The sequence below is a fragment of the Podarcis raffonei genome, chromosome 6 (genome assembly GCF_027172205.1).
Source record: "Podarcis raffonei isolate rPodRaf1 chromosome 6, rPodRaf1.pri, whole genome shotgun sequence".
In the NCBI taxonomy this organism is placed as follows: domain Eukaryota; kingdom Metazoa; phylum Chordata; class Lepidosauria; order Squamata; family Lacertidae; genus Podarcis; species Podarcis raffonei.
Window position 1 is genome coordinate 43734280 of NC_070607.1, and position 18980 is coordinate 43753259.

Here is an 18980-nt window from a genome sequence, read left to right on the forward strand (position 1 = left end):
TGGAAGCCTTTCTGAGAAGCAGAAGCTTTGGGAAAGTTCTCAACCCTTTGCCTGCCTGTCACAATTAAAAACCCTGCAGGGAGAAAACTGGGACGGAGGAGCAACAGGCAGGAAAAAGGTTAAGCATCCCTTCAGTCCAAACTGGCTCTGCTCCAGGTGATCCACTCCCAAAGCAGCTTTGTGCTGGGGAAAACAATCACAAGGCATTTGTCAAGGATGCAGAACTGAGGGTCTTTGGCTGGGATTAGCATTGCCTATACAAGATGCCACATCATCAACAACCTACGCAAAACACAGAGAACAAAGTGACATGTGCACTGAACGAAGTGCCATTTCTCAACAATTCCCAGACACTGAAAGGACCAAACTGACATACTCCACAGAATGCAGGGAGAAAGGATTAATGGCTGGCAGAGGATTACAAAGCCAACCATTTTAAGATAACTCACCATCAACATAGGAAAAGAGGGGTGTTTATATATTGATAAGTATAGAAAATATCTGAGCCATACTGGATGCTAACACCCCAACTTAAAGGGGAGGGGGAACCACTGATGAGTCACTGACTAAAAGATACTTGAAGCTTTGCTAAGAAAAATAGATGCAGATCATGCTTATGTAGCCTTTTCTGTTGGATTCCAAGTGTTCTCCTTTATTATGACCACATACCCCCCTAGTGGCATGAAGAGGAACAACATTCATAATTGATTTTTGGTAAACGGTAAGGGATTATTGACCATAGACCTAAGTATATGCAGGTTATATTGAACGTGACAGGCAGGAATAATTCTGCAAATGGCAGGTGTGTGTTTATGCCTAATTGTGTCTCCCTAGTCCAAATTCACTACTCTGTCTTGAACACCATACTAGCATAGTGCATATAAGTTGCAAAGGTTGCTTTCTGATGCCCTCGCAAGCAGCCTGTCAGCCCCACAAAGATTTCCCACGAGAGATTGTGGACCTCTATCTCAGAAGGTTCAAAATCCATGCTATAAATCAAATTAGGATTTTTGCCTTTGCTTTGCATTTACTTACATAGAATCTCATTTGCCATTTTGTTGCCCGTTCATCCAAGTCTGGAGAGTTGGGGATTTTTCTATCCTGAATCATTTTGTGTCCTCTTAGCTTAGCTAGAGGACTGGCCATTGCGAACTACAGAGCATTTTAAAAAAGTTGAATAGAACTTGTCCTAATTAGGGTTGGGGAGCAATTAGATTCAGGCCTCATTTAAAATCTCATCTACTGAATTCTCACTTTCCAAAGCAATATGCAAACTGCAACACAGCTATCTTTTGAAATTCACACCTTTGAATTTTGCTATGCAGTTTGCCAAGCAACATTTGTTACAAAAAGGGAAAGTGTGCATAAAAATGTACTGTGAAAGTAACACAAAAATGCATTATATTAAGTGAAATCGTTTGCAAAAATATTTCTACAGTAGTCAAAACAGCATAGAAAACGGGTTTATTAGGAGAAAATTGCACTAAAATACTGGTGAATTTTAATGAGGATTAAAAAAATAAGTCACTAATTGCTGCAAAATGTGGAGAACTAAATTTAAGTCTGGAAAAATGAGACACTAAGAGAAGCAAAATTCCCTAGTCTCAATACAGACCCTGGGGAAAAGCCCAGTGCGCAATTACTCCCTACTGCTAAAGCTACGCATTATTCACAACAAGAAAGAAAGAGTACGAAAGAGAAATAAGCCCAACTTCAGGAAGCATGTGGGCAGGGCCTCAGGCTGTATGCTTCTGTCAACTTACCTTTCCTCCAGGGGTCAGCTTTGAGGAGTTAACTGGGGACTTAAGTGAATTAAACTGTAGGCTGGATTGTGCCTGTCAGGGAACTGCCATCGGAACTAGAGGAGGAGGAGGCGAGGCTCCACAGCGATGCTGGAGAGGGGCCAAGCAGGGAGAGAGGCAGGTCTCCTGTTGGGGAAGAAAATCAGCGCAACACCAGGGATAGAGCGGGGCCAATGGGGGAAGCAGAGAGCAGGCTCCGGGACTCTTCACTGGACACCAGCGGGGAGAGCACAGGTCCTCCGCTACGCACGCCCTCCCTGCGCAGAAGACTTCCGCGCAGGGAGAGTAGGAGGAGACTGGGTATCAAACAACTTTTATGTTGGAAAAGGTTTAAGAAACGCCCACTGACGGATTCTGCCAGCGACTGAACAGCCACGGAGTGGATGGCTGTCCAGCGAGAAATGGTTTAACCAGCCAACCTAGCCCAGAGCGGCGGCAACTTACGCACAAGCAACCCCTAAAGCCATCACAGCAATCCGTCAGTCATTGAAGTTGCTTGTGCGCAGCGACAGGCAGGGGAGCATAATGAGTCAAACCGGAGAAGCCGGCACCACAGAGCAAGCAGCTGGAGTGCAGAATCTGGTGGAGAGGAACCGAGATTTAGAACAGCATGTGGCTCTGCTGACGGCAAGGCTGGAAGAACGGAGGGCTCAGGATGCCAAGGTCAGACCCACCCCCATCGCAAGGAAGGTACCGGGGCTGGTGCACAAGTTTGGGGGGAAGCCCCAGGACTACAACGCGTTCCGAACGGAAATAGAGTACGCTTTGGAACTGCAGCATGATGACTTTGCGGATGATGGGGAGAGGGTGGCCTACATTGTGGGGCACCTGGAGGATGGGGCGCGGGAATGGATCAGGCCCCTAATGGCAACGCAAAATGCCGCCTTGAAAGACGTCAGGAAATTTTTTCAGGCAATGAATGCAATGTTTTCAAGCGAAGTGGAGCAAAATGGGGTTTGACGGCAATTGATGGGGTGCAAGCAGGGGAGCCAATCTGTTAAGAGAGTACTGGTCGCGCTTTGCGATGTTAATCCACCGGCTTGGGTGGGATCTGGACGCGGAACCCATTCAGATGTTATTTGAGGAGGGGTTGTCCCCAACGGTCAAGGATGAGCTTTCCCGCGCGCCCCGCCCGCAGTCGATGGACCAGCTGACCAAGGCTGTGCTTGCGATTGGAGCGAGACAGGAAGCGCGGGCGCAGGAGAAGAGCGAAGGGAGAGGGGAACGTTACCATGACTACCGCATTCCTGAAATACCGAGGCAGCCTCCCCAGCCGGCTGAGCCAATGGAAATAGATGGCGCGCGCGAGGTTTCAAACACCACTGAAGGGCGCAAGAGGGAGGGAAAGGATTGGAAAACCCACAAGAAGTGTTTCCTCTGCCAACGGCCAGGACATTTTGCCAGGGTCTGCCCCCAAAGAAAGGCCTGGCAAGGGATGGTGGGAGCTGTGGGCTGTGAGGGGAAGGGGGAAACGGATCAGGACCAGGGAAACAGCCAAGCTTGGCTGCCAATCAGCGGGGGCAGCAGCCAAGCCAACAACCAATAGAAGTGCCCCAACCAGACCCTCCCAGGGCAGCGATAGCCATAGAAGTGGTGCTAGAACTCCCAAATGGGCACCCAGTCAAGGTGAAGGGGCTGCTGGATTCAGGCAGTTCCTGCAATTTCTTCAGCAAGAGCTTCGCTCTAGAACACCAACTCCACCTGCTGCCTCTGGATTTTCCCTTGCAAGTGACCACCATCGACGGCAGGGAACTTCTGGGAGGGGAGGTGACGCACCAGACCCCACCAATGAGAATGAGGGTTTCCAGGCACACAGAGACCATTGCCTTTCACGTAGCCACACTGTCAGGACCCCCAATAATACTGGGAATGAGCTGGCTGTCACTGCATGATCCAGTAGTGGCATGGCATCAGCGGACAGTCACCTTTGGGTCAGCTTACTGCTTGGAACGCTGCATGGGGGGGGGGGAACCCCAAGGATGACAGTGGCCAGGGTGGCGGGAATGGCGGTGGAGCCAAAAGGGAAGGTGCCACCCCAATATGCTGACCTGCAGGAGGTCTTCAGCGAGGAGGCGGATAGACTACCCCCCCCATAGGCCCTTTGACTGCCAAATCAACCTACTCCCAGGGGCTCAGCTGCCAGTGGGTAAACTGTATGCCATGTCGGACAGGGAAATGCAGGAGTTGCGGGAATTTATTGACAAGAACCTGAAAAGAGGTTTCATAAGAGAATCAAAGGCGGTGGAGGGCAGTCCGGTGTTCTTTGTGGACAAAAAGGATACTAATCAGCCCAGATTAGTCGTAGATTTTAGGGCCCTAAACCTGGTATCAGAACCCGTGACCTTCCCAATGCCCAGGATTGATGACATTTTAACACGAGTGAGGCAGGGGAAAATTTTTACCAAGCTGGACCTCAGGGGGGCATACAATTTGATCAGGATGAGGACGAATGGAAAACCACCATGTTCACCCCCCTAGGAGCCTTCGAGTACTTAGTTATGCCCTTCGGATTACAGTCGGGCTCCGCCTGCTTTCAAGCTTTCATGCACCACGTGTTGGGGTCCCTGCTGTACAAAAACTGCGTAGCCTTCTTGGACGACGTCTTAATCTATTCTGACAATGAGAAGCAACATGTCAAAGACGTCAGGGAAGTACTAAAGAGACTGCAGAAGCACCAGTTGTGGGTCAAGCTAGAAAAATGCCAATTTCACACAAGGGAGGTCGAGTTTCTGGGGTACAAGTTGTCAGACAAGGGCCTAGCTATGGACCCCAGCAAGGTGCAGGCGGTACTGGAATGGAAGGCCCCCAAGACCCGGAAGGACGTGCAGAGGTTCCTAGGGTTCAGCAACTTCTACAGGAAGTTCATCAAGAACTTCGCCCATTTAACAGCACCCATCACAGACTGTCTCAGTAGCAAAAAGAAGTTTGTCTGGACGGAAGGGGCCCAGCAATCCTTTGAAAGCCTGAAGAAAGCGTTCGCGTCGGAAGAGCAGCTCCTGCACGTGGATCTGGAGAAGCCCATGAGGCTAGAGACCGACGCGTCAGACCGGGCCATAGGAGCCGTACTTTTGCAGCCAGGAACCCAGCAAGACTGGAGGCCGTGCGCCTTTTTCTCGGGGAAGCTAAACAAGTCGGAGCAGAACTACACGGTGTATGACCGCGAACTGCTAGCTATCTATGCAGCGTTTCGCCGATGGAGACATCTGTTAATAGGGGCGTGGCACAAGATCCAGGTTTGCACGGATCACAAGAACTTGGAGTACTGGAGGACTGCGCGAGTACTCAACCAGAGACAGATTCGATGGGCACAAGAGTTCTCCAAGTTTTCCTTTGAGATCCGGTATGTGCCGGGAGAGGAAAATGTTAGAGCCGATGCTCTCTCCCGGAAGCCGGAGTACATGGAAGGAGAGGGACCGCCAGAAGCCCGACACGTGTTCCCCGAGGACAAATGGGTGTGGGGGGGAGTGTTGGTTGGGAAACGAGAACTAGCCGATCTCACCAGGGACGACGAGTTCGCCCAAACTAAAATCAGGGAACTACGGGAAGGAAGGAAAAACCATGGAGAGTTTGAAGAAAAGGAAGGGGTACTGTACTATAAGGGAGCGCTGTACGTACCGGGGGAGACCTTGAGGGGAAGGGTACTCAAACAACTCCATGACAACCCAACAGCGGGGCACTTTGGTCAGCACAAGACCATGCTGCTTGTCACCAGGCAGTTCTGGTGGCCAAGGGTAAGGGAAGATGTACGGGAGTACGTACGGGGGTGTGACCGCTGCCAGAGGGCAAAGGGGGAGAGGGCGGCCCCTGCAGGGTTACTGGAACCCTTACCCACGCCGGGAAGACCCTGGGAGATGGTGTCCATAGATTTTATGACTGATCTGCCCAAATCAAGAGGGAAGACAGCAGTCATGGTAGTAGTCGATCTACTGACAAAAATGTGCCATTTCATAGCTTGCTCACATGTGGTGACGGCAGAGAAAACAGCCAGATTGTTTGTAGATCACATCTTCAGGTTGCATGGGGCTCCTTCGAGGGTCATCTCAGATCGCGGGAAACAATTTACTTCAAGGTTCTGGAGGAAGCTCATGAGCTTGCTGCAGGTCGAGGTGGGGTTCTCGACGGCGAGACACCCGGAAACCAACGGGCAAGTGGAACGAGCGAACAGTATACTCCAGCAATACCTACGCTGCTACGTCAGCGAGAGACAGAACGATTGGGTAGAGAAACTAGTGCTGGCTGAATTTGCATACAATAACGCTGAACACGTGTCCACGGGAATGAGCCCGTTCATGGCCAATTATGGGTGTCACCCCAGGGCCTTCCTGGGGAGGGGGGAGGAAGGGTGGAGCGTACCTGCAGCAGAGCAGTTTGTGGAAGAAATGGAGGCCTTGCACCAGCAACTCCAGATGAATTTGGAGAGGGCCAAAGAAATTTACAAGAGGCAGGCAGACAAGCACCGTCGGGAAGGGGAGACCATACGGGTGGGGGACCGGGTGTGGTTGTCAACCCGAGGGTTACCCTTTAAGGGAGGGTGCAAGAAGTTGCAGCCGAGGCGGCTGGGACCTTTTGAGGTAACACAGCAGGTGAACCCCGTGGCATTTAGGCTCAAGCTGCCTGACAGCATGAAGTTACACCCGGTGTTCCATAGGTCCCTACTCTCTCCGTACAGGGAGGGGTGGGAATTCCCGGGACGGGAGGGAGTAGTCACCACACACCCGCAAGTACAGGAGAGGGAACACCACAACCAAGCCACGGAAATACTCGATTCCAGCTGGCGGGGGCGCAAGGTAGAGTACTTGGTCGCTTGGGAGGGAGAACCCCGGTCCGAAGACACGTGGGTTCCCGCGGAGGCAATCAATGACGGGTATCTAGTGGAAGAGTTCCACAGTCGGTTCCCACAGAAACCAAAACCACCAGCGAGATTCTGGGAGGAGCAATTTGGCACCACCGAAGACAAGGAGGGGTTTGTAGGTTTTCCTGACTCCGAAGAGGAGGGAGGAGAAGCGTCGGGGAGGGAGGATTCAGACTGGGAGGCCCACCCCGCGGGGAGAGATCAGAGCGGGTGGGAAGCGGGTTTTGAATCCTCTGAGGATGGCGACAGCTCCTTCCGAGGATTCCCCGCATCGTCGGCTGATGACAGGGACGAAGTTGGATCCAAAGGTCGGGCCAGGGGTGGAGGGGGTTCTGGGGGGGAGATGGATGTCAGGGAACTGCCATCGGAACTAGAGGAGGAGGAGGTGAGGCTCCACAACGATGCTGGAGAGGGGCCAAGCAGGGAGAGAGGCAGGTCTCCTGTTGGGGAAGAAAATCAGCGCAACACCAGGGATAGAGGGGGGCCAATGGGGGAAGCAGAGAGCAGACTCCGGGACTCTTCACTGGACACCAGCGGGGAGAGCACAGGTCCTCCGCTACCCACGCCCTCCCTGCGCAGAAGACTTCCGCGCAGGGAGAGTAGGAGGAGACTGGGCGTCAAACAACTTTTATGTTGGAAAAGGTTTAAGAAACGCCCACTGACGGATTCTGCCAGCGACTGAACAGCCACGGAGTGGATAGCTGTCCAGCGAGAAATGGTTTAACCAGCCAACCTAGCCCAGAGCGGCGGCAACTTACGCACAAGCAACCCCTAAAGCCATCACAGTGCCCAATGTTAATATTTAAAGAATACCTTCAGGACAAAGTCCCAGAGCTTCGTAAGTTATTAATTCATTAGCAGAGAAACAGTCATGAAGTTCTATCACGTCCACATCTTCTGGTTTCAGGCCTGCTTTTGAATAACATCTTTTTGCAGCCTCCTTTGTCATATCATACCCAACCTATTAACAAAATATAACAGACTTGTATTAGAACTAATAGTTCTTATTCGCTCAACTCCTGTCAAAGTTATTGCTTCGCAAATTCTGAAAATCCAGGACATATCCCATCATTATAATACTTGTAACAAATAAATGGCCTGCACAAATACAAAATGTCAGTATCCAGACATTTCTCCAATCAAGGGATGCTGCAAAAGCCATGTGTGCCACATTAAGATGCTTGGCAGAAAGATGGGATATGAATGTAGCAATAAATAAACTATTATTTTTAGCAGTGGGTCTCAAACCCTCGGTGAATTAGAAATGTCACTTGCATGCAAAGACAGGCTTGGGTAGATTGAGCGGACGAGACAAGAAGGTGGTTTCTGCACATGCTGTAGAGGGAAGTGAGGGGCAGATGGGGCTTGTCAACCTGGGAAGGTAGGCCATACGAAAAGGAAAACTCTGACCCTAAAGCTCTGCTGTCTTGCAGGACATCTTCAGGAGAAGAAAAAGCTAAGAGTAAAGCCTACAAAAAGTGCAATCCCTAAGACAGGTGGATGGCGCCTTGCACACCTCCTTCCAGCAACTCCTGCAGTCAAGCTGGTGGAGCTCTGCTCTCCTTTGGACCACATCAACAAGGCCAAGAGAGGGGTCTTGTTGTCTAGGACCTCCATACACACTGCTCAGGCATGCACTAGGGCAGGGGTCAGCAAACTTTTTCAGCAGGGGGCCGGTCCACTGTCCCTCAGACCTTGTGGGGGGCTGGACTATATATTTTTTTGGGGGGGGAATGAACAAATTCCTATGCCCCACAAATAAACCAGAGGTGCATTTTAAATAAAAGCACACATTCTACTCATGTAAAAACACCAGGCAGGCCCCACAAATAACCCAGAGGTGCATTTTAAATAAAAGGGCACATTCTACTCATGGAAAAACACGCTGATTCCCAGGCCACCTTGTGGCTACCAGGACTACTGTTATCTGTGCATCAGCTGCGAGCGCCTTTCTCGCCACTTCTAAGTCTCCTCAAATGCAGAACACATTAACTGAAAGCAAGTGCTGCTGCATACGTTAGAATAGCAAGCCTACCGCTTTAATGCAGCTGTTCTCTATAAATGTGCTTGGAAGATCAGTCATCATCTCCTGGGCCACAATTTCAACGGCTCTCGACTCCAAGCCATTCTTCCTCACAAACTCTTCACTAGCCAGCACCGCTGCTGCTGCCCCATCAGATGTTGGGCTAAAAGAGATGCAGTTTGAGAGTCACTTAATCAATATATACTGAATTTTACATCCAGAAGAGGGGGAAGGGGCAATTATAATTCACAATGCAAAATGAATCACCCGTTAAGAGCAAAATATAAGTCAATTACTGGTCCAAAGAAGATTAACAGCATCACTCTGAAGATCAAACTGATCATAAAAGCGATCAGACTTTAATCCACACAAGACAAAGCAACGGAGTTGTTGACGACCAAATCATACTGCAAGTAGACACACTGAAATCAATACACATTAACTTTATTGGTTTCAGTGGGTCTACTGTGAGTAGGCTTAGTTGATACAATCCAATGTATATAGTTACATGTGCTATAAAAGTCATTATTTCAAAAAGCTTCTGGGACAAAGACAATTATGTTATAGCGAGCTTTCCTAAGTCAATGAAAAGTTGAATGACATTCCATAATGTTAGTGAACTGAAATTTAGGCAGGGACCTCAAGCAGAAGCTCCCTTTTTCATCTCCAGAGAAAGGGCCACTTCATGCGTTGCAGAAATCAGTACTTCTTTGCAGACCAGAAGGGCTCCCTATAATATATGCCTTTCCCCTGCCCCCCTCTTTACTGCACAACTGGATGCCCCCAACATGTGGCACCCCTACTCATGAGCAAGAGCTCGCACATTACGCTTTCTTCTCTACCACAATCGTGCACAATGCACAGGTGTAGGGTGAGGAAGAGAGAGAAATGCCCCAGCAGGAGCAGGGCTTGCTGTGTGTCCTGCTCCATTCTCTATACATTTATGCCACACACACAAGCAATGCATGAATAAGGCCCTTAGGGACGGCATGTGGAGATGGGCCATCAATCCCATTTCTTGCGTACAGAATGTCCCAGGTACCATCTCCAGGATTTCCTGTTTAACAGATCATAGGTAGCTCAGAAATATTACTCCTGAGAGCACTGAATCCTTAACAGAAGAAAGAACTGCACAGGGATAGAAGGAATCACATATTTTTCCTTAGGAAGACCTAGCACATTCTTTGATCTATGGCTAGATACAGTGATAAAAAGTATTTCCTAAAAATAAGACTGCAAACTAGCAGAGTAAAATTAAGAAGTTGAGAGGGGTGCAACACTATTAACATGCCATTCTTACCAACACTGTAGTATTGTTAAGTAATCAAAAACTTTACGTGACTGCAACACTTCATCCAAACTGTACTCCTTTTGGAACTGAGAATTCCTAAGGGGAAAATACAAGGGGAAATTCCATCTCAATTACTATAATACTCCTCAATACAGAGAAACTGGCACCTTTTATTTATTTATTTTACAATACAACAGCCTTATGTGAACAGAGTGTGATAACAAAGGAACTACTTTGCACATCAAGCCCAAGTCCACCTCGTCCAACATAACATTATGCATGATGGACAAAGAGTTTTCCTCCCTCTCCCATATACTAGAGCCTATAGGCACACCCAAGCCATGCATGGAGGCTATGGCCCACCTGAGTTAATTGTTCTCTGACTCTTTTGTTTTCTGTGTGCCACTGCTTCTCTACATCATTTAAGTATTTTTCAGGGAGGAAAAAGGCTCCTGGAACTCATTACAAGATCAGAAATAAGATGGCTCCTACCCTATGGCCTACAATTGAAAGAGATATGATAGGAAAGGGAAAGGGGAAAAAACAAACTTGGAATCTAGACCTTAGTTACACATTCCAGAAGGTCATAGTAATTCAGCAGGTCCAACCTGAATCTCAGCACAAAAGATGAGGCGCTGCTTCCTCTCCCCTCAGCAGCTGGTGAGAGGGCACTCTCAGCTGGAGGTGCATATAGGCATGGTGGAGGGTGCCTGAACCATAGCTGTCAACTTTTCCCTTTTCTTGCGAGGAATCCTATTCGGAATAAGGGAATTTCCCTTAAAAAAAGGGAAATGTTGAAAGCTATGGCCTGAACTGCTGCTGCTGCTGTGAAACTTAGCTATAATGGGATATAGCTAGCCATTTATACATAAAAACTTCCTAAATTTATGCTTTTCAGCGATGAGGAAATAATTGGTCTGTCTATAAAACTGGAATCTTTTGAAGCTTCACGTTTTCCTATCATGCAAAATCTTTTCTTGGTATTGTTACCTAACATTCACGATACTTGGAATAGACTATATGAAATTAATGGACAGGACTAACTTAAGCTCCATTAATTTTAGTGGCTTACTGCAGGTAGAAATGAGTTGGATGGAACCCTAAATCTATCTTTTCCCCAGAATACTGCACAAATAGTGTACTTACGGATTGTTGGTCGAATGTTTATGATTCTTCCATGCAATTTTTGCGAAATGTTCTTGTTTTGATCCTTAATAGAGAGAGACAAACCAGTCAAAAAGCTTGGGGGGTGGAACAATATTACTTATATAAATGATAACCCCATACTTCAAAATTTTCATAGACCTAGTATAAAAGCTTCCTATTAAATGCTTATGTCATAAGCTGCTTTTGACTCAATTCCAGCTCACAGGGTGCTTAATTTAGCAGTTACACATTTGCAGGTGCTATATTGTATGAAAAGCAAGTAATAGCCAACAGAACAAAAGCAAAAGATATAGCAGGCAGCAAAGATTGCTGTTGCTACCACTGGAAAAAAATTGCAAGAGGGAAGACCATACTGTACATATAAAGCAGTATCATACCATTTTAAACAGCCATGTCTTCTTCCTCCAAAGAATTATGGGAACTGAAGTTTGTTAAAGGGTGCTGAGAGTTGTCGGAAGACCCCTAATTCCCTCAGAGAACTACAATTCCCAGAGTTCCCTTAGAAGGATTTACTGTTAAAACCACTCTGAAATTGTACCTCTGTGAGGGGGATATGAATCTCCTAGCAACTCTCAGCACCTGTCACAAACTACACATCCTAGAATTCTTTGGGAGGAAGTCACGACTGTATAAAGTGGTATGAAACTCCTTAAAATGTATATTGCAGATGGGGGCTAAAGTCTCAAAAACAACCTGTTCTGGGAGTCAATTATTTCTACACACAGGTCTTCAGACAATCATCCAACACATCATTAATTAAAACAGGAAGGAGGTTATTGAATGTGTTTCCTTGCAATGGTAATATAGTTGACAAACATAAGTAATACCGTATTTCTCCATGTGTTCTTTGCCAGCATTTCCAAAAAGCTGTGGGGCAACTGGTGCTGCTGCGAGATTGTATTTGCTTATCATCACTTCCATATGCTTGTCCATGGGATTCACCCTGTCCATGAACTGAAATTGAAAGAAAAGTTGTACGTTTTTCACACCACAGCACCTGTACATCAAGATCACCCAAGAGAGGAAGAAAATACTGCAAGAACCCCCTAGCATTTTCAATGCATCGTTTTCAAAGCCTTCCTTCTGAACGTACAGAACCAATTTGCTTGAAACATTGGGACCACCCAAGCTGCATAAGACTACACTACAAACCAAATTTCCCAAGTTTCCTGCAAGTTCAGGGTTTATAGAGTGGCCTCTATTTATAATTTTCACCCTTTAAAAAAACCAAAAAACCTTGTGAACAAAAATCTGCTTAAAAAATGGCATTGGCCTCAAGAATAGAACACCAGATTTATGAAAGGTTTCACTACACACACATGCACTGGTACCTCGGGTTACAGACGCTTCAGGTTACAGACGCTTTAGGTTACAGACTCTGCTAACCCAGAAACAGTACCTCAGGTTAAGAATTTTGCTTCAGGATGAGAACAGAAATGGGGCGGCGGCAGCGGGAGGCCCCATTAGCTAAAGTGGTACCTCAGGTTAAGAACAGACCTCCAGAATGAATTAAGTTCTTAACCCGAGGTACCACTGTACAAAACACCCTTCTGGATCAGGTCAAAGGCCCATCTAGTCCAGCATCCTTACAGTGGCTCATTGGAAGTCCACAAGCAGGAGCTGAGTGCGAGATCACTCTCCCCTCCTGTGGTTTCCAGCAACTGGTATTCAGAGGCACACCGCATCAAACAGTGGAGGGACAGCATAGACACCATGCCTAGTAGCCATTGATAGTCCTATCCTCCATGAATTCCTCTAAACCTCTCTTAAAGTCATGCAAATTGTTGGTCAGCACTACCTCCTGTGGAGCAAATTCCAGTTGTTTAACTATGTGCTTTGTGGAAACAGTAGATATCACACACGTTTGACGGGGGTGGGAAGCTGTGGCTTTGAATATAAGGGTTGTTAGAGAATGAGAAGAAAGCTGAAGGAATCGGTGAGAAGGCTCTGAGATTGGGCAATGCTATAGGAAGGAACATTTGAATAGTAAGAATTACTACACACAAACCCATGTCGCCACATGTTCCATCTTGCCGTTAAGAACCAGTGTATGCAATACTTTGTTATGCTCTTTGTAAATGTGTTTCTAAATACAGTGGTATCTCAGGTTAAGAACTTAATTCATTCTGGAGGTCCATTCTTAACCTGAAACTGTTCTTAACCTGAAGCACCACTTTAGCTAATCGGGCCTCCCGCTGCCGCCGTGCTGCCGCATTTCTGTTCTCATCCTGAAGCAAAGTTCTTAACCCAAGGTACTATTTCTGGGTTAGAGCAGTCTGTAACCTGAAGCGCCTGTAACCAGAGGTACCACTGTAGTAGTTATGACATGACTGTCAAGTTCCTTCATGAAGTATGGCACTTTACAAGTACAAAAAAGCTACTCAGGGGAGCAGCTTACAATATTTACTTATTTTATTTTAAAAATCTATTCTGCCCTTGTGGCACAAAAGCACCACTCAGCAGGGCCTACAGCATTCACAGCTGTAAATGGTGCGGTGAAGGTTACAGTCAGTTTCAAGAGCAGAGAAAATCCTGTATTCCTTCTGCTACAGTGAGTTTGCCCAGTGCCAAAAGGAAATGGATATTGAGAAACCTCTTAATTTCCTAGTAAATGTTTTTTATGCAAATGCCTTGTGTAGGTGGTACATCATTACATACACGGCTTTCTTCTTCTTCATTTTGCAAATGATGTATTTGAATAAGGAGAGTTGGAATGATCCTATCTGTTTCCCAAATATGCCAGGCAAAGTTGACTTTGGTTTCAATGCATTAAAATTGCTTCAATACTTACTTGAGATGAAAGGGACCCTCTTGCCATCTTCTCAAATCCAAGAGCCAGGACACAGTTAGCCATACCTTAAATACAAGTTATTGAATACTTTACACTGTAGATGTTATTTTTTTAAACAAAACAAAACAAAACCCATAATTTCATATTATACACTTGAATCCAGGCAGGAGGCCTGGACCTGCAGCCAAGCTTTCCAAACATTTGGCTGAAAATATTCCACAGCATGCTAAAAGCTGGCTTTTAAATTTCCTAAAGTAAGTGATGGAACTGGTAACACTAAGCCCATATGCATTTGCAGTAGGAACTAAAACAGAACTCACCTCCCTGGACCAATTGTCTGGCCATGAACAAAGCAGTTGATCCAGTAGAGCAGTTGTTGTTCACATTCATAATAGGAATACCCGTTAGCCCCAAACTATGATAAATGGCTCGCTGACCACAGGTTGAATCACCTTTATAATGAAAAAGAAGATGCAGAATCACACAACTGGCCAGAGGAGCATTGCATTCTCTATCCTCCTTCTGGAGCTGTTAAAGTACTCCAAACTTCTTAGCACTATGACAGGAAAATTCAATCCTAGGTATCTCCAGGTAAGGCTGAGAAGACTCCAGACTAAAACCCTAGAGGGCCACTCATTCTGTTTTTAATATTTAACAATACTGTACATCCATTTAGTGTTCAAGAGCCCATAAGCAAGTATATTTTCTCAGGCAAGCTTTTCATAATCAGCTGCCTATGCAGTTACAAATCAAAAGGTATAGGGTTAAATTGATTTCCACGTATTTTATGCCATTTAAAACTAAAAGTCTAGCCTTTCCTATTTTATCACCAGACACTGAAGTTGAAAAAACTAGAATAAGAGATTCATGTTACCCCTACAACCATACAAGACACAAGACACTTAGAAATGCCAATATGGTTATATAAATTTGTTAAATCCTGTCTCCGCCATCCAATCTCAGAGCAGTTTAAATGCCACAGCTAGCAGTTAATGCCAGAACAGAAAAACTGCTGCCTCAGTGATGCATTAGGTTAACAAGCAGACATTAAGAGTGGGAGATGAAGCCCAGGAAGCGAAGCGTTGAGGTCTTAACAGTAGCATTACTTACCATAAACATAGCCCACACATGCCTGCTCCACAGAAGAATAAGGGACACCTGCATCAGCAAGAGCCTTCTGACCTGAACATTTGAAAAAAATAGTTACGAAATCTTACCTAAATCTTTCAGTGGGTATTTAAATAACACATGAAAACACTGATGGACTCCATTTCGAGAGGTACGTTTAAAAAGCAAATGGATTGCAAATACACTTCTGTACTCCTAAACACATTACATTTTACAAGACTTAGGCCAGTTCAGGCAAGCTACAGTACCTGATGTTCTTTGAAATATCCCCAGCTGCCTCATAGGGTTACCAAGTCATTGGAGCTAGGTGTAGATGGATACAGCTCACTTAACACTATAGTAACTGGCAAAGGTTTTGCCAAACTGTTGGAATTACAGAAACCACTGCCAATGATAGGTAGCTGCACCTGTGTAACTTCAGGTCACTTATTATGGTATGCAGGTTCGCAGATAGCTGGGATATGCTTGCAGGGGTTTCCCCACAGAGCAGCAGATTATAATCAGCCCTCGGCCTTTCACACTGCAGTGCTCAAGTCTTGTAGGGTTTCTTTTCTTGAAAGAAATGAATTTATTTCTTAAATTTGAAGTTATAGTCTAATCCAGAGCTTTCCAAACTGTGTCACGGCACGTTAGTGTGTCGGCTGCTGTATGTGGTGTGAACACTCCCTCAGCAACTCCCTGGGCTGGAAAGGGGTTAGTTTAACCTCCGGTTTGCTAGCAAAACTGAACTACTGTGTTGCAACATGACGCATGTCTAAAAAGCGTGTCATCAACATGAAAAGTTTGGAAAGCTCTGGTCTAATCATTAGAGCAACAAATAGTGATATGCAAACCCTGATGATCAACTGATTGTTGGGCCTTGCAAAGCACTGCAAACTCTATGCAAGCCACAGCAATCAGCTCTGTCGGCGCTTGCAAAGTGTCATACATAGGGCTTTGCAGGCGCCATTGATCAGCTGACCAGTGGTGCTTGCAAACCCCCTTCTGGCCTAGTCACAGCTTTACTTGCTCTACACCTGATATAAAGTGTAGATTACCTGGGTGTGGTTTGGCCAAAACAGTTTAGCAGACCAAATTTGTATTTTTTAATGTTGCAAACTGTTCTGTGAAGGGCAGTATGTAAATTAACAACAACAGAGGCCTAGCAATCCTAATTAGCTCTAATGGGGCTGGGGGGGGGGAGGTTCCCCACCAATACTCGAATGACGGGTTCATCGTTGCAGACACCAGTGCACACTTAAAGTGAGTTTTCAAGAAAGTTAAAAAAGAGATTGTTTTACATAAACATTTATGCTACTCTAGCCAGGGCAATCCTCCCCACCTCCCTGATGTTATCCTACGCTGCCAAACCCTGACAACACCCAGACACACCTGGCAAAGTCCTTAACTGGTAGCAACAATTGGCCAAGCAATAGGCCTTCCTAGGCCTATGGCTCCTTGCCAAGGGCTGTTGCAACTGCTCTCACGCAGCAGCATTGCAATACTGTACTGGCACAGCAGCTGAGCCATGCTATCTCCAGACCCCTCAAAGTGCTCAGTTATCTCTAGGGCACTGCCCCCTTCCCCCAGTTGTGAGCCAGACCCCATTATGATGAACCAACCTGCTTCTTTAGCCATATCGGGGTAATCAAAATTTTCACGAGACCCAGGCTTTTCAAACTGTTAGAAAGAAAAGCATTTTAAAATTAAAAAAAAGCAAGTCTATTTTCTTCACATTCGTACTCATATAACTTCTAATCACACAAATTCTGCAGAGAGTGAAAGGACAAGGAAGTACACACTACACATGCACATGGTAGCTGCCTTTTCAGATCTTATCATATTTTAATATAGCCACTTGCCATTACACAAATTCAGCAATATATAGTGGTGCAAACAAATTATATGTTAAAAATTCCTGAAGTTTTGCTAAAGAAAAAAATCATGTTGCTACAAGGAAGACAGGATCTCTCTGTCAAGCTATAACATTTTTGTTTATCTTTTGATGCACTAGTTAGTAATACCATTAAAATACCTGGCACTTTACAACGTAACAAGAATGCAGGTCCCAAAGGTCCTTGCTCAGCTATTGCATAAGCTATCAACTTATCTTCCAAGAGGTTGTGACATTCCTCTTTTTTACATGCTAACCTGACATATGCCAGACAAATAGGTAAGATTTAGGAATGAGGAATCATATGAATGCTTAGAGCAAAGGAGAGAGGTCTTAAGCTAAATATTATGCCTGTGAACAGAAACTTGGCCTGTTCATGTGGAAGGGGCCCTTCAGATCCAGTCTCTAGTCCAAGCTACCTCAACCTCGGCCCTCCAGATGTTTTGAGACTACAATTCCCATCATCCCTGACCACTGGCCCTGCTAGCTAAGGATCATGGGAGTTGTAGGCCAAAAACATCTGGAGGGTCGAGGAAGCCTGCTCTAGTCCCGTCCATATTAATCTTCTAATAAAAACTTTCTGAAGTGGTTTTATTTATTTATTTATTTATTGTTGCAGTTATGGTAATTCTATCACTTTTTTCCACTTTGCATCAAAGCAGCTACAGTAACAAATTCGCACAAATGATATATACCCACTGACCCACATGCATATACACCCACACCCAACACCCCATGGAAATAGCTTTGAAAACAATCAAGTCAGACAATAAAGCAGCAAAATAAAATTAGAAATATCTCGGACTTTATTAAAAGTCAGTGACAAAGAGAGACAGAGATGTTTTATGTCTCATCCCAGATAGTGGGCAATCCCTAATGTTAGCCATATTCAGAGAATACCTGCTAAAAAAAATAGTCAATTTATTTCTGTAGGTTACAATGGGTATGCTTTAGTATGCTTTAGTTGGCTATCAGGCACTGTACCTGTGGCAAAAGCCATGAAGGAATTTGGTTAATTTAGTATAAGCAACTGTCATATACACATTCCAGTCTTTTGGGGACCCTGACTATTGTTCCCCATAATTTCCCCTTGCCCCCTGTCAACAGAGCCTATACCTATACCCACTGCCTCCAATGCGCCCTTCCTTGCTTTGTTTGTCGGCTTGCATTTATTTCAGTGGATCCCTGCCTTGTCAACTAACATTCACAGCATTCTCTTTCCTCCAGTGAACCTACTGGTTTCATACTGAAAGCAAGAGGGAGATTGTCACTCACACTGTCATAATATTCCTCCCTTGTAATTAATCTTTCCCAACACAGGGGTGGCAGCGCTGGGAAGACTCTACCTGTTGAATTTCTTCCAGCCACACAGCTACCAAAGGGGCCGGTGGCTAGTATTGCGGGGGGGGGGTGTCCCGTGCGGGGCCGACCCAACCTACCTTTGCAGGGTTATTGCAAGGCTAAAACAGGGGGTTGGAAGCCATGCAGACCACGCGGTTCCTTGTGAGGGATGGAAATGAGATGCAGCCTGAAAAGGGGAGCAACTCTAAGCGCTCTCATCCCCCCCCCGCACTCCTTTCTCAACAGAGCAACCCATCCAGTACCTTAGTCATGCCGACTCCCACCACAAACACCCTCCTTCCTAGCCGGGACGGAGCCATCGCCGTTGCTCAAGATCGCCCTGCGCCCCCAACTGCAAGCCCGACGACCACCAGAAGACGAGCGCAAGTCCTCTTTCTCCTCCCTGGCACTCGCGCGCGGGTTGTTGGACTGGAGGGGGGCAGGTTCCAATCAAAGGTCGACGGCAGGGGCGGGGCCGCCCTGAGATAATCGCTCCGCCCCCCGCGCTCTTAAAGCAACAGTGTCTCTGAATCGACAAGCACCAATCGTGCAGGACGAAAGATGAAATTTAGTGGTTGCGTGTACAGTGGTACCTCGGGTTAAGAACTTAATTCGTTCTGGAGGTCCGTTCTTAACCTGAAGCTGTTCTTAACCTGAGGCACCATTTTAGCTAATGGGGCCTCCTGCTGCCGCTGCGCCATTTCTCTTCTCA

General features: G+C 46.2%; 1 protein-coding gene across 1 annotated transcript in view; it reads right to left on the reverse strand.

Annotated features, from left to right (window-relative positions):
* SCP2 (sterol carrier protein 2) overlaps nt 1-18708 on the reverse strand; it is a 33484-nt gene extending 14776 nt beyond the window's left edge. The window contains exons 1-10 of the mRNA XM_053392420.1: nt 18532-18708; nt 16656-16713; nt 15037-15108; nt 14247-14378; nt 13927-13991; nt 11963-12089; nt 11115-11178; nt 9978-10064; nt 8690-8840; nt 7468-7615 (exon numbers count right to left, since the gene is read on the reverse strand). Of these exons, the coding sequence (XP_053248395.1) occupies nt 7468-7615; nt 8690-8840; nt 9978-10064; nt 11115-11178; nt 11963-12089; nt 13927-13991; nt 14247-14378; nt 15037-15108; nt 16656-16713; nt 18532-18588 (961 nt within the window). The 5' untranslated portion in view covers nt 18589-18708. The remainder of the gene's footprint in view (nt 1-7467; nt 7616-8689; nt 8841-9977; nt 10065-11114; nt 11179-11962; nt 12090-13926; nt 13992-14246; nt 14379-15036; nt 15109-16655; nt 16714-18531) is intronic.
* Between the last annotated feature and the right edge of the window lie 272 nt (nt 18709-18980).